General features: G+C 42.1%; 1 protein-coding gene across 1 annotated transcript in view; it reads left to right on the forward strand.

Moving 5' to 3' along the window:
- Positions 1 to 16,340, forward strand: part of DNAH2 (dynein axonemal heavy chain 2) — a 104,526-nt gene that overhangs the window by 529 nt on the left and 87,657 nt on the right. The window contains exons 2-4 of the mRNA XM_061143387.1: positions 1,438 to 1,608; positions 6,038 to 6,099; positions 9,798 to 9,968. Coding sequence (XP_060999370.1) covers positions 1,452 to 1,608; positions 6,038 to 6,099; positions 9,798 to 9,968 — 390 coding nt within the window. The 5' untranslated portion in view covers positions 1,438 to 1,451. The remainder of the gene's footprint in view (positions 1 to 1,437; positions 1,609 to 6,037; positions 6,100 to 9,797; positions 9,969 to 16,340) is intronic.

The raw sequence follows: 16,340 nt of genomic DNA on the forward strand, positions 1-16,340 counted from the left end.
GCTTCTCTGGAGACCTGTGGCAGAAGCCGCACCGCTGTAGTTGGCTCTGTTGATGTGTTGGCCAAATAGAACGATTTTCCTTGGAGCAAAGTACAAATCCTTCAAGTCTGAGACTCATAACGATCAATGCCTGTGGCAGCCTGTGGGGAGGAGGAAGAAAAGCCACAAGTGGCTGTTAGACTGGAGCTGAGTGAAGAGGGACTGCCCAGCCGTCAGACATTGTCCTGGGTGCCCGCCAGAGATGCCCTGCTTCCCACCATCCCACTTTTCTGAGAGAGACATTCCTGGGGCCTTCCTCATCGCCCCGTTTCTTCCTCCCCCAGACACAATTCCAAGTTCAGTGTTGGATGACTTTTGTCCTTCATTTTTCCAGTGTGTTTTCAGGGCATCCGAAATTGAATGATCTTAGTCTTCATTACGGAGAAGGCACTGGCAACCCACTCCAGTACTCTTGCCTGGAAAATCCCATGGACGGAGGAGCCTGGTAGGCTGCAGTCCATGGGGTCGCTGAGTCGGACATGACCGAGCAACTTCACTTTCACTTTTCACTTTCATGCATTGGAGAAGGAAATGGCAACCCACTCCAGTGTTCTTGCCTGGAGAATCCCAGGGACGGCGGAGCCTGGTGGGCTGCCGTCTGTGGGGTCACACAGAGTCGGACATGACTGACGCGACTTAGCAGCAGTAGCAGCAGTCTTCATTAATTGGTCAGCACAGAGTAACTCAGCCAGCTAGGCTAACAGACCTTTCAGTACATCAGAACAGGGTTCCTACCACTCAGGAATGGAAAGCTAAAGAGACACATTGCAATTACTGATTTTTCCTTGTTTAAGGAGGTCACAGATTTTAGTGTGGGTAGGAGGGACATTTTTTGCCCCCTCCTTCCAGCAGGGAACTTGGGAGGAAAGGAGATACATAGGAAAATCATCTTGGTTGCTTAGTGACTTGACACGGTGACAGTGTGGAAAAAAGGAACCTGAGGACAGTCTTCCCTTCCCTGGGCCCTTGCTCACTCACCATGGCCCTGAGTGATTGAGGGTGTGTGAAGCCACACCTCAGCCTGGTAGATCTTTTCTTAATTATCTATGTTCTCACACCTCTGGGCAGAGATAGGGGTTCCTACATCCTCATTAGTGGGTGTCTGCCATACCATCATTTTGATTATTTTTATTTCTTGGCCATACCTCGGGGCAGGCGGGATCTTAGTTCCCTAACTAGGGATGGAACCCATGCCCCCTGCAGTGGACGTACAGAGTCCTAACCACTGGGATTCCAGGGAATTCCCTGTGCCTTCATCTTTAGCTTCCATTTATTCCTAATGTCTTGAGGGACTGATTTTTAACCCAAGGCCCTGAAGAAAGTGGGGGTATCCCAGGGAAACGACTGAAGTTTGGCGGTAGAGCTGGCTGTGGACCCCCAGCTTCCGTGTATCTGCAGGTTTTGCCTACACAATGTCCAGCAAGGCTGACAAGAAGCGGAAAGTGACTAGCCGGGGAAGCGCCCGCCGGCGAGCTGCCCAGTCTGCTCTGGACGCACAGGTCGAGGAGATCACCTTGCCAGCCAGCAGCGAGGTCCAGGCGGAGCCCGAGATCGTCAAGGAGGAGCCTGGTGGGTACCTGCTGGAGAGAGACGTGCAGGCAGAATGTTTGTATTTGAAGAGAGTTTTAGGGCTGGGGAGCAGGTTCTGTTTCTTCTGGGTAAGAAGAAAGGGGTTTAGTTGAATTTCAGGCCGCTGCTATTTCCCTTGTTTGGGGTTTTCCCTCCTGGCCAGCCTTATACTTGTTCTTTCAGTCTTAAAATTTCTCCCCAGTGCACCCAGAGCTCACCAACAAATCTATCCTAGCCTCTTCCTTCTTATTTCAAGTGTTCCTGGTTGCTCCTACACCAGTGAAGAGGGTTTGATCTCTTCCTTTTTCACCCTGGGTGGCAAAACAAATAGTGTTTTCCTCTCATTAAGCCCATCACCATGGAGACTCAGCCTGCTTTGCCATCCTTTGAATCCTAAGCCCGACTGAATCTTTTTCCCATCTGTTTAAGGTTGTTGTGTCTCCGCCCTCAGTTTGGCAGGGTCTTGGTAGACTAAGGGTGTTCCGGTTCAAGGCCACAGGAAAAGAAGCCTGATGTCTAGATTGAGGAAGAAAAGAGTTTAAAGAGTCTGCCTCTTGTGGCTTTGATTTGGGAGGATTCCTCCATGGTGGGTGAGCTGAGGCCATTAGGGTTGAAAGGTGCTGTCCCTGGGCTGTCCCTTAGAGCGCTGGCCAGTGTAGCTATGACTGAGCTACAGATAGCCCAGCCCTTCTACCTAGGGTTTCCTATACTCCTTGCAGCCTGTCAAGATGGAGAGAAATAGAATCTCCTTTTAATAGTAAAAGGTGAGAGATTAAGCGTGGGCATGGGAGAAAGGTCCAGGGTACAAAGAGCCTTGCCCTGGGATCTAGACATTAGAAGCCTACAATTTTTTGTTTCTTTTGAGTTCTTAAAAGTTGTTTAAAGTGGCTTCTAGAAGCTGGGTACCAGAAGCAGCCAGAGGGAAGAAGGAAGGCAGTGAGGTTCAATTTGGAGAATCCTCTGGGTTGGGAATGGCAGGAACTTCTAAATGAAAGCATTAAACCCAAACACCGAGGATCTCTAAGTCTCTTTAGCTCCAAGCCTTTTAATTGTTTGATGTGGCACTTTCTAGCTGACATCTGATAGAGGTTCAGAGAAGACTTGGATTTCCAAGGCAGCCCTGAAATGAATATTAATCCTTGTAGTCTTTGGGGTTGGGAGGGATTGGAGCTTGTCCTACTGGAGGCAGAGGGGACCTACTATGGTCTGAATGTTTGTGTGTCTCCCTGCCCAAATTCATATATTATAATTTTAATGCCCAATATGATGGTGTTACTAGGTGGGGCCTTTGGGTGGTGCTTAAATCATGAGGGACCTATCATGAGTGGGATTCATGCCTTATAAGCAGAGACCCGGAGAGAGTCTGTGTTCACTTCCACTGTGTGAGGATACATAGAGAGGTCTGTGACTCAGAAGAGGGCTCTCACACAGCCTTGCTGGCACCCTGAACTCGGACCTCAGCCTCCAGAACTTTGAGAAATAAATGTCTGCTGCTTAGAAGTAAGGGGGGAAAGAGGAAGCAGTGACAAACTTTGTTTTCTTGTGCTCCAAAATCACTGCAGACAGTGACTGCAGCCATGAAATTATAAGATGCTTCTTGGAAGAAAAGCTATGACAAACCTAGACAGTGTATTAAAAAGTGAAGACATCACTTTGACAAAGGTCCATATAGTCAAAGCTATGGTTTTTCCAGTAGTTATGTACGGATGTTGAGAGGTGGGCCATAAAGAAGGCTGAGTGTGGAAGAATTGATGATTTTGAATTGTGCTGGAAGAGGCTCTTTAGAGTCCCTTGGACTGTAAGGAGATTATAAACCAGACAGTCCTAAAAGGAAATCAACCCTGAATATTCATTGGAAGGATTGATGCTGAAGCTGAAGCTCCAGTACTTTGGCTACCTCATGCAAAGAGCTGACTCACTGGAAGAGACCCTGATGCTGGGAAAGATTGAAGGCAAAAGGAGAAGGGGGTGACAGAGGATGAGATGGCTAGATAGCATCACCAACTCAGTGGACATGAACTTGAGCAAATTCCCAGAGATAGAGGAGGACAGAGGTACCTCTTGGGCTACAGTCCCTGGGGTCCCAAAGAGTTGGATGTGACTTAGTGACTGAACAGCGACAACAGACTGTGATATTTTGTAATAGTAGCCTGAACAGACTATGACCAGGCCTAAAACACTTCTGGGCGAAGGATGGCAGGTTAAACGGCAGACACCCTTTTGAAGTTCTAATTGATAGCTATTTCCACTAAGAAAAGAAGTAGAAGCACAGGTTCATAATCTCATATCGGTAATTTTAAAAAGCCCTGAGAACTAAAAGTTTTTTTTCCCCCCCAGAGTTTGGCATCCAAATTTATTTGGTGGTAAAATATAACCTAAACTGACTTGAGGTATTTATAGTCTATTTAAGCCACTTAGTATAAATTTTCCTGTTATACTGCGGGAATACTAATGTGAAAAGTGGGGTGCTGCTCTAGAGCCCCCGGGAGGTGGGTGGGGGTCTCACATACCATGCTATATTACAAGTCTAAATGCTGAGATATATGTGATCCTAAGAGTTTGGGACAAGGGATTGTAGACCTGTATTTCAGGCAAATAAGAAAAAGCATAGAGAACAAGATAATGAACACCCATGTACCCATTGCCCAATGTGTAAATTAATCATGGTAGCAACAAGTGAATCCCTCTGTCCGCTGCCCCCCAAGCCCGTCTCACCTTCTCCAAAGGTCGCCGCTCTCTTGAGTGGTGTTTGTCATTCTCAAGCTTGTTTTTTAAATTTACTGCATGTATCCATGACCGTCGCATATTAGTATCATATTGCGTGGTTTAGACTTTATATAAATTGTACTATAGAAGACGAAAACTGTTTACTCTTGAGATGGTCTCAGTCTCGTTCTGTCTGCCTGGTTCTTGTCTGCAACCTTGGATGCCCTTGGCTTTCTCAAAGGGCCTTGGCTGTCTCAGTCACACATCCCTCTCACTCCTGAGCTCCTAGAGTCAGCTGTTCCATCTTTCTCATGATTTCCTTCCCCAACCTCTGTGCCTTACTCCCCTCTTAGGTTTTCTTTCTGGAAATCTGAGTGTCCTGTTGTCTGAGTGTCCTGTTCCCCAAGGTCTTTTGGTTCCATCTCATCTGTTCCTTCCTCCTTTCAGCCCACAGGCGATGGGAAACCCACCTGTTTTGCCCCAGTCTTCTGTGCAAACAACATATCATGAGGGAGAGGAACACCCCCTTGACTTTTATGGCATCCAGAGTGGGGGTGGGGGTGCTTGGAGAGGGGCCAGTTTCTGAGGGTCTCAACTTCTCAATGTGGGATGAGGCTAGGGGAGGGATGGCAGGCCAGAAGCTGAGTGGCTAGAATAACCTTAATACTGACTGCCTTCATTCCCCTGTCTCCTTTTGCACCCCTGCGAGCTTTTTAAAAGAAAATTAAGATATAATCCACTTACTATAAAGTTCATGCTTTTGGGACTTCCCTGGTGGTCCAGTAGTTAAGAGACCACCTTCCAATGCAGGGACATGGCTTTGATCCCTGGTCGGAGAGCTAAGATCCCATATGCTGCCAGGCAAGTGCCACAACTAAGACCTAATGCAGACTAAATAAATGTATAAATCAATCAATAAATATTGTTTAAAAATTCATATTTTAAAGTATATAATTCAGTGATTTTTGCTGTATTCACCGGCCTATGCAACCATCTCCACTATCTAATTTTAGAATATTAAAAAAAATTATTTATTTGTTTGTCTGCATCGAGTCTTAGTTTCAGGATTGGAGATCTTTAGTTACCGTGTGTGAGTTATAGCATGTGGGATCTATTTCCCCAACCAGGGATTCAGTGGGGGCCCCCTGCATTGGGAGTCTTAACCACTGGACCACCAGGGAAGTCCCTAATTTTAGAGCATTTTAACCCCTACACCAAAAGCCACTTCATGTATCTTGAGAAATTGGCACCCCAATGGCCACTATATCTTTACCTCTGTGTTGCATGGGAGCTTAGCCTCTTAGCAGTCACTCTGCATTCCCCTTTCCTCCCTTACCCTGTTACTTTCTGTGTCTTTGAATTTGCCTGTTGTGGACATTTTATATAAGTGGAATCATATGAAATACTGTCTTTTGTGACTGGCTTCTTTCACTTATTGTTACATTTTCATCCATGTTGTCATATTGTAGCAGACCCTCATTCTTTTTCATGGCTGATTAATATTCCACTGCAGTGTGTTTATCCATGCATCGTTGGTGGACGCTTGGGTTGTTTCTGCTTTTTGACTCTTGTGAATAGCAGTGCTGTGAACATGGGCATACAAATATCTGTTTGAGTCCCTGCTTCCAGTTCTGTTGGGTATATACCTAGAATTACTGGATCATATGGTGACTCTATATTTAATTTTTAAAGGAATGCTTTCATTTTTGAATTTTCTTCCCAGAGCCAATATTGGTGGAACCTGAAATACAGAGAGAAGAATTAGAGGAGCGTGAGGTGGATGTGGTAAGTTTGGGTTGTTGTTGAAACAAGTATTCCTCACCAGCAATTGGTGAATCAAAGGATCAGTTGCAGAATGGTGTTTGAGGAATTCTCTTCATTCTGTCACTTGATATGTTTTCTTTCTACCAGCAGAAACTGGTAGTCTGCTCACTGCAAACCCAGTACACTGAGTAAAGGACAGAGTTATCTGTGCTCTCTACTCCTCCAGAAGAAGAGAGCTTTCAGGAGGGGACAGGACTCTTAGCAGGCCCTTCCTTGTCTCTCCATCTTGGGTCAAAATGTGACAAGCTTAATCTGTCGAATGGGTGAACATCTGGACAAGTTGAACAAGCTGGGCAGCCACTGTCCTAATTTCTAAGACATCCTCTTTCTTCCTGTCCTCCAGTGCTCTCCTTTGGCTGAAAAGTTTACAGAAGCCACTTGAAATGCTTTCAGAAATTGACACTCCATGACCCCTACACCTTTATTTTCAAGCTGCATCAGAGCCTGGGGACACCGTCTAACCTGGGTTAGAAGAATAGTGACCTTGAACTTTCTAGAAAGGGAGAGCAAAGTAACAACTACTCATTAAAGAAAAAAACTGGAAGGAATAGAAAAGTAAAACAAAGAAAGGGAAAATGAAAGTTATGACTAAACACATTCAAAGTTAATAATTGGGTATATGTCCTTTATTTCGGTAGATTTGAGAGTTATTTTGTTTTCTAACAATCTTAACTATACTGCACATTATACTTTTTAAATTAGGCTTTTTTACAGAACATTTCATCATTCTTCATGTTATTACATTCTTAAAAAAAAATTACAGAGGATTTCCCTGGAATTACAGTGGTTAAAACTCTGTGCTCCCAACGTAAGGGGAACTAAGCTCCTTAAAAAAGGACCTTAAAAAAAAATTGGGATGCTGTTATTTTTTATCACGAATACATAAATCACAAGATGCCTGTTTTTGGGGGCTGTGCCTCAAGGTTTGTGTGATCTTAGTTCTCAACCAGAGATTGGGCCTGGTCTTGGGGAAGTGAAAATGCTGAGTCCTAACCACTGGCATGTATGCTATGTCACTTCAGTTCTGTCCGACTCTTTGTGACCCTATGGACTGTAACCTGCCAGGCTCCTTTATCCATGGGATTCTCCAGGCAAGAATACTGGAGTGGGTTACCATATCCTCCGCCAGAGGATCTTCCCCACCCAAAGATCAAGCCCACATTGGCAGGTGGGTTCTTTACCACGAACGCCACCTGGGAAGCCCCCTAACCATTGGATTGCCAGGGAATTCTCTGTAAGCACCATTTTAAATGTTCACACAGTGCTTGATAAGGTATATGTACCATAGTTAAATCCTTACTCTTGGACATTTTTCCATTTATGATTTTTTTTTTTTTGCTTTCATAGTACTGTGATGAATTTTATAAATAAAACTAACACATTTTGAAATACTTAATATTTCCTAAAATTAGATTCCTGGTTATGGAGTTTCTGAATCAAAGAGTAAAGAACATTTATAACACCTTTAATACATAATGCCAAACAATTTTTCAAACAAACTGCATTTTTTGCCCTTATACTAGCAACAAACCCTTTCCAAGACTGGGTGTTAGCAGTTTAGCAGGCTTTTTTTTTTCCCTTTTTTTGTAATTATAGGCAATACATGATATACTTTTGCTGTGTTTATTTGTATTTCTTTAATTTCAAGTGAAATTGAATATTTTTCCACATTTTCATTTTCTCTCTTTTTTTAAATTTTTTTTCTCTCTTTTTTCTTTTTTTCTTTTTAATAGCGTGATATGTTTATTCATATCCTTAGTGTTTTTTTTTTATTTTTTTATTTTTTACATTTTGGGATCAAATTTTTTTTTTTTTTATTAGTTGGAGGCTAATTACTTCACAACATTTCAGTGGGTTTTGTCATACATTGATATGAATCAGCCATGGATTTACATGTATTCCCAATCCCGATCCCCCCTCCCACCTCCCTCTCCACCCGATTCCTCTGGGTCTTCCCAGTGCACCAGGCCGGAGCACTTGTCTCATGCATCCCACCTGGGCTGGTGATCTGTTTCACCATAGATAGTATACATGCTGTTCTTTTGAAATATCCCACCCTCACATTCTCCCACAGAGTTCCCTTAGTGTTCTTTTCACTGAATCTTCATACATGTCTTTTTAAAAAATTCATTAAATAATTTTAGTTGGAGGGTAATTACTTTATAATATTGTGGTGGTTTTGCCATACACTGACATGAATCAGCCATGGGTGTACATGTGTCCCCCATCCTGAACCCCCCTCCCCCCTCCCTCCCCATCCCATCCCTCAGGGTTGTCCCAGTGCATCAGCTTTGAGTGCCCTGTTTCATGCATTAAACTTGGACTGGTGATCTATTTCACATATGGTAATATACATGTTTCAATGCTATTCTCTTAAATCATCCCACCCTCGCCTTCTCCCCCAGAATCCAAAAGTCTGTTATTTATATCTGTGTCTCTTTTGTTGTCTTGCATAAGGGTCATTGTTACCATCTTTCTAAATTCCATATATATGTGTTAATATACTGTATTGGTGTTTTTTTTCTGACTTACTTCACTCTGGATAATAGGCTCCAGTTTCATCCACATCATTAGAACTGATTCAAATACATTCTTTTTAATAGCTGAGTAATATTCCATTGTGTATATGTACCACAGCTTTCTTATCCATTCATCTGCCAATGGACATCTAGCTTGCTTCCATGTCCTAGCTATTGTAAATTAAAAAAATATATATATATATAATATATATTTATGTATTTATTTGGCTGTGCCGGATCTTAGTTGTGGCACTTGGGATCTTTAGTTGCACCATGTGGGATCTAGTTCCCTGACTAGGGATTGAACCCTGGCCCCCTGCATTGAGATCACAGAGTCTTAGTCACTGGACCACCGGAAAAGTTCTTTTATGCATGTCTTTATATTTGAAAGATTTTGGATCAGTGGTTAAATTTTCTTGACCTGGAAACTGTAAGCAAAAGGGATTGCTTCTCATCTTATAGGAGTACTGGGAGGACAGGCTGACTTCTCCAGTTCACTGAGCTAGGTCTTCATATCCTCTAGTTTTCTTAATTTATTTAGTACTGTTCTAAATAATGCTGTGCTTTTTCTAGCCACCACTTATGACTTATTTTCCATCCAATTGATTTGTCCTTTGTTGTTTTCCAGTTTTGCCTTTTCCCCTCCCTTTTTCTTTTTTTCCTCACTGCTGGGCCAGTCAACTTTTGCCCAGTGTGGCAAACTTATTCCAGTACTCAGTGGAGGCCACATCATGTAAAAACTGCTCCTCTGCCTTTATTCTTTTTCCAGCTTGTCATCCTCTTGCCCCTAATTGTTTGACTGAGGCTAATATCCTACATGTTCCCTTAATTTAGTTTTACTCTGAGGTTGAAGGTTGCTTGATAAGACATTTTTACAACCACAGGAGTAAATGAAATATCTCAGAAAGATACTATCCCTTAGTCTTCCTCTATGATCCATTCTATTATTACTCATAGAAGGAAGAGGATCTTATTGTCTTGTTTCTTCGAAAGCTTGGAACCTATCAGTCAGTTGGTCCTCAGCTTTTTCTTCCAAACCTACCTGCCTCCTCTCACTCCCCATGACTCCCACACGTGGCAGGGGAAGGGCAAGTGACCTCCACTGACTGCCTGCTCTGGCCCTCTGCTCTCATTCCGCAGAAGCCCCTCTTCCTGTCCCGAGCTGTGCTGACAGGACTGGCGGACGCCACATGGACAGAGGAGCACAGCGCTGTTCTGGAACACTTTGCCCAGGACCCTTCAGAGCCCATCCTCACCATCTTCATCGACCCTTATATGGGGCTGAAGCTAGACCTGGGAATGCCTGTGCAGGTGCGTACTCCACCATCCAGACCCCACGGTGTTCTCCCCAGGGAGCTGAGGGTTCCTCAGACCCTAGTTATCTATATCTAATCTCCCACGCCCAAGGTCTGTTGAGTCTCACGGTGTGTCGGACACCCTGCTTGGCAGCAGAATACAGAGAGAAATGAGGCAGGGTTTTGCTTTTGATGATCTCATGGTCCGGTGGGGAAGACAGACATATAAAAAATATTTACAATATATATTATGATGCCTGGACAAAGCTTTATAAGAGTCTTGTGGGAGCAACTAATGTAGTCCCTGGAATGCTGGCAAGCCTGGTGATGGAGGAGATATTTGAGTTGGGGATGAAGGGTAAGTAGGGTTTCATCGAGGCTGAGTAAGAGCATCCAGGTAAAGAACACTTTATGTGCAAAGAAACGAGGAGTTGGGGGAAATGATTCTAAAAAGGTGGGTTGGTGTCTGCCTCTGAAGGACCTTGAATGTTATGCTAAAGAATTTGGCTTTATTCCAGAGGGAACTATTAAAGACTTTCATGGGTTAGATAGGTAACTATTTCAACAGTGCGGAGGATACATTAGTGAAAGGTAACCCACAGGTAGGAAAACAATTAAAAGACAGATGTATAGTAAAGTTAGTGGTAGAATATGGGTGGTGGGTGTACAGGTTATTGTAAAATTCTTTTAGTGCTTCTGTATGTTTGAAATTTGGGGAAATAAAATTTTGGAAAAGAAAAAGGCTATTGCTTGGCTTTTATTGGTCCACATACAAAAATTGAAACTATAATGAAGATTAGCATGGTCCTGCACAATGACACAATTTGTAAAGCTTCCATATTAAGCAAAGCCCAAAACAGGCTATCTCTTTTTCCTGTATATTGGCAATAATTGACTGTAAAGCATCACACAAAAAAATTTCATTCAGAAAAGTATCAAAAATATGCCAAAAATTTAGAATGTATATGAAGGAAAACAACTTTGTTGCAGGCCACAAAAGAAGATTTAAATAAATGATGAGCCCTATCCTGTTTCTGAGTGGGAATCTTAATATTATGAAGATCGTTCCATCCAAATAAATGTACCATTTTATTACAACTCCAATCAAAGTACCACAGTCCCTGGATTGCTAGTGTAAAGGATTTTTTTTAAGGATTTTTTAAAAGTATATCCTGAAAAAAAAAAAAAAAAAAAAAAAAAGGTGAAGAAGGAAAGTGATGAAGGAGAGAGACCTGTGAATGAAAATCTTTTATTAAATTAAAATAATTAGGATTGGCCTGGTGGCCCAATGGTTAAGAATCTGCCTGCCAATGCAGGGGACATGGATTCAGTCCTTGGTCTGGAAAGATTCTACATACCTGGGGCAACTAAGCCCGTGTGCCACAACTACTGAGCCTGTGTTCTAGAGCCCGGGAACCACAAATTCTGAGCTCACGAGCTGTAACTGCAGAGCCCATGTGCCACAACTACTGAAGTGTGAGCATCCTAGAGCCCACGATCTGCAGTGAGAGAAGCCACTGCAATAAGAAGCCCGAACACTGAGCAACTAGAGAGTAGCCTCCACTCACCACAACTAGAGAAAGCCTGGGTGTAGCAAGGAAGACCTAGCGAAGCCAAAAATAAATAAGAGTAATTAAAACAAAGGTCCATCTCATCAAGGCTATGGTTTTTCCAGTAGTCATGTATGGATGTGAGAGTTGGACTATAAAGAAAGCTGAGAGCTGAAGAATTGATGCTTTTGAAGTGTGGTGTTGGAGAAGACTCTTGAGAGTCCCTTGGGCAGCAAGAAGATCCAACCAGTCCATCCTAAAGATCAGTCCTGGGTGTTCCTGGAAGGACTGATGTTGAAGCTGAAACTCCAACACTTTGGCCACCTGATGCGAAGAGCTCACTCATTTGAAAAGACCCTGATGCTGGGAAGGATTGGGGTCAGGAGGAGAAGGGGACTACAGAGGATGAGATGGTTGGATGGCATCACCGACTCAATGGACATGGGTTTGGGTAGACTGGCAGTTGGTGATGGATAGGGAGGCCTGGTGTGCTGTGGTTCATGCGGTTGCAAAGAGTTGGACTCGACTGAGCTGAACTGAAAATAGACTGGGGCAGGAATATGTATTATATAAGCAACAGCAAAGAAGCAGAAAGAAATTAAATATATAGGCAAGCATTTTCTACAAAAAAGGCATTTAAAGTCTGCGGGGAAAGATGGATTATCCCATGAATAGAATTGGGAAACATGGAAAACAGAGGTTTTCCATTTAAAAAATGTAGTTAGCTGGGGCAAGAGGGAAATAGGGAGCTGTTGATCAAAGGGTACAAATTTCTGTCACTACAACAAAGGCAACGAAAGAAAAAGTAAACAAGTCGGACCATATCTAACTAAGAAGCTTCTTGCACAGCAAAGGAAAATTATCAACAAAATGAAAAGTCAGTCTATGAATGGGAGGAGATATTTGCAAATCCTATGTCTGATAAGATATGAATACATGTCCAAAATACACATAAAGAACTCATACAATTTAATAGTGAGAAACAATCTGATTTTAAAATGTGCAGAAGAATTGAAAAGACAAAAAAAAAAAAAAAGAATTGAAAAGACATTTTTCCAAAGAAGATATACAAATGGCCAACAGGTACCTCAGTGTCACTAATCAGAGAAAGTCAAACCAAAACCACAATGAGGTATCACCTCATGCCTGTTAGAATGGCTGTTGTCAAAAAGACAAGAGATAACAAATATTGATGACGGTGTGGAGAAAAGGGAACCCTTGTGCACTGGGAATGTAAATTGGTGCAGTCATTGTGGAAAACAATATGGAGGTTCCTCAAAAAAAAAAAAAATAGAACTACCATATGATCTAGCAATTCCATTTTTGGGTATGTATCCAGAGGAAATGAAATCACTCTTGAAGAAATATCGGCACCCCCATGTACATTATAGCACTATTTATAATAGCTAAGATACGGAATCAGCTTAGGTGTCCATCATTGGATGAGTGGATAAAGAAAATGTGGTGTGTGTGTATATATATATATATATATATATATATATATATATGCACACATACCATACATATACACACAATGGAATATTATTCAGCAATGAGAAAAAATATCTTGCCATTTGCAACGACATAGGTGGCCTTGGAGAGTATTATAGCTTAGTGCTATAATACAGAGAAAGACAAATACTGCATGATCTCACTTATATGTGAAATCTGGGAAAAAAAAAAAAAAAAACCTCATAGGAACAGAGAATGGGACAGATTGAGAACCAGAGGAGGGAAAAAGAGGATTGATTGGTAGTTGCCAGAGTTGGGAGTGAGGGAGTACAGAAAATGGGTGAGGTTGGCCAGAAGGTACAAACTTCCAGTTATAAGTTCTGGGGATGCGATGTACAGTACAGCATGGTGATTCTAATTAACAACAGTGGACTATATATTTGAAAGTTGCTAAGGGAGTAGAAAGCTGAGTGCCAAAAAACTGATGCTGTTGAACTATGGTGTTGGAGAAGTCTCTTGAGAGTCCCTTGGACTGCAAGGAGATCCAACCAGTCCATCCTAAAGGAGATCAGTCCTGGGTGTTCATTGAAAGGACTGATGCTGAAGCTGAAACTCCAATACTTTGGCCACCTCATGCGAAGAGTTGACTCATTGGAAAACACCCTGATGCTGGGAGGAATTGGGGGCAGGAGGAGAAGGGGACGACAGAGGATGAGATGGTTGGATGGCATCACTGACTCGATGGGCATGAGTTTGAGTAAACTCCGGGAGTTGGTAATGGACAGGGAGGCCTGGTGTGCTGCGATTCATGGGGCCGCAAAGAGTCGGACACAGCTGAGTGACTGAACTGAACTGAACTGAAGGGAGTAGATTTTAAAAGTTCTGATAAGAAAAAAATTGTAACTATGTAAGCTGATAAATGTTAGCTGGACTTATTGTGGTAATCATTTTTGCAATAGATATACATATCAAAGCATTACATTGTATACCTTAAACTAATACAATGTTATAGGTCAATTATATTTCAGTAAGACTGGGGGGGGGGAAATGATACAAAATTTCGTTTATGCAAGGTTAATAAGTTCTGGAGATCTAATATACAGTGTGGTAACATAGTTAATATTACTGTATAATTTGCTAAAGGGTAGATCTTAAGTGTTCTCACTACAAAAAGAAAGGAGAATGGTAACCATGTGGAATAATAGATATGTTAATTAGCTTGATTGTAGTGATCATTTCACAGTGCACATTTATATCAAAACAGCAAGGAAAGTGAAAGTGGCTCAGTCATGTCTGACTCTTTGCAACCCCATGGACTGTAGCCCACCAGGCTCCTCTGTCTATGGGGATTCTCCAGGCAAGAATACTGGAGTGGGTTGCCATGCCCTCCTCCAGGGGGTCTTCCCAACCCAGGGATCGAACCCAGGTCTCCCACATTGCAAGCAGATTCTTTACCAACTGAGTTGCCAGGAAGCCACAAAACAGCAAGGTGTACACCATAAACACAATTTTCATTTGTCAATTATGGTTTGGCAAAGCTGAGAAAAGTCTTTTTAGCATGCCAAAATATATTCTAGGGCTTCCCCAGCGGCTCAGTGGTAAAGAATCTGCCTGCCAACGCAGGAGACACGGTTTGATCCCTGGTCCGGGAAGATCCCACGTGCCAGGGAGCAAGTAAGCCCGGGCGCCACAACTACTGAGCCTGTGCTGTGTGTAGAGCCAGTGCTCCGCAACAAGAGAAGTCAGCGCGATGAGACGCCAACGCACCACAGCGAGAGAGTAGCCCCTGCTCGCCACAAGTAGAGAAAAACCCTCGCAGCAATGAAGACCCAGCACAGCCCAAAATAAATAAATTTTAAATAGATCACGGATTTAATTGTATTCTCCTAGGTCTAGATGGACAGTTGAAAAACTTCCTTAAGAAATTATTTCTTTTGAATTCTTGGAACAGTAGCAAAAAGTAAAGCCAGAAAAACAAACAAACAAACAAAAAAAGCACCCAAGAGTAAACAAACTAGGAAAGAAGCAAAATCTGATCTAATAAACTTTGAAAGTGGGCACCAATGAAAGGTCTATGCACTGATTTAAGGAAACCATTCTCCCTGCAGGAATGGTGGACACCCCTCCTCACCACCACCAGCAGTGAAATGGAGTGAACCTCAGAGTATTTAACAAAATCTGAAAAGAGAGAAAGAGCCTAGGCATTTTAACAAAGATTTTACACTGTTTTAAATTGGTCTTAACTACCTGCCCATCCCCTCACGCTATTATCTTAGTCTAGAGAAAAGTGAACGGAACGTAAAATACCCAATCATTTCACTTTAACTTCAATGGGGAAATCAAACTGGGCTTTCACAGTGGGACATCAGGAAGTCACCCACAGTACTTGAAAGCAGAAGGAATGAATTCAGAGAGCGGAGCAAGCATGAGGGAAGTGAAAAGAAATTGCAGGGCAACTGCAAGCATACTACATCAAGGGAGAAAGAGCAGAACAAAGCATGCACATGTTACTGAACAGAAGGCAGTTTTTCACACCAGCATCATGTTTTAATACGACTTAATAAGAATTTAATTTTTTAAAAACCTGAGCGACGAAACAATAAAATGTGAGAATGAAATAAAAGAGCGATTGCAGATTTTTGAAATAAATAAAGCAGCATGTTTACATGTTAAAGCTAGTAGGTTAGAAACAGCAAGGGACTGAATAACTGTTGCTGAAAATATGAATGGACATAGAAGAGAGGCTTGAGATAATTACAGTGTAGGGAGAAGAAAAAAGCCAATGACAATACAATTAGAAGTTGATAGATATGAAAGACAGACACAGGTAATCTAACATAGGTTAGAGCCAGCTAATGAAACAAAATATAAATTTTAAAATAGAATACAGAGAATTTCCCTGAACTGCTGAAGGAACTGAATGGGGGAACTGAAAGGACAGACTTTATTCCACAAAAATTTGTTACACAATGTTTAATGTCAACACATGTCTTAGTTAAGCTGCTTACATTCAGGAAAATTAATTCTTTGGAAACATCACCTATGTGGTATTCCTGCCAAGAATATTTAACTTGCATCTAATAATGAGGAAATAATCCGATAAATAAAAATTAAGGGATGTTTTGAAAAGCTACTGGTCCGGAGTATTAGAAATATCACTGTCATGAAAGAAAGAAACCTTGTGTGATCTGAATTGGGTCCTGGGTGGGAAGAAAGCAGCTGTAAATGACATTATTTGGATCACTGGGAAAATTTGAATATGAACTGTGTATTATGTAAAGTATTAAATGAAGTTCAATTTTCTGAGTGTGATAATTACAGTTTGGGGAATGTTGGTGAATATCCTCGCTTTTAGGAGCCATATGCTGAAGTATGTAAGGGTGTAG

Source organism: Dama dama, chromosome 5, assembly GCF_033118175.1.
Source record: "Dama dama isolate Ldn47 chromosome 5, ASM3311817v1, whole genome shotgun sequence".
Taxonomy (NCBI): Eukaryota; Metazoa; Chordata; class Mammalia; order Artiodactyla; family Cervidae; genus Dama; species Dama dama.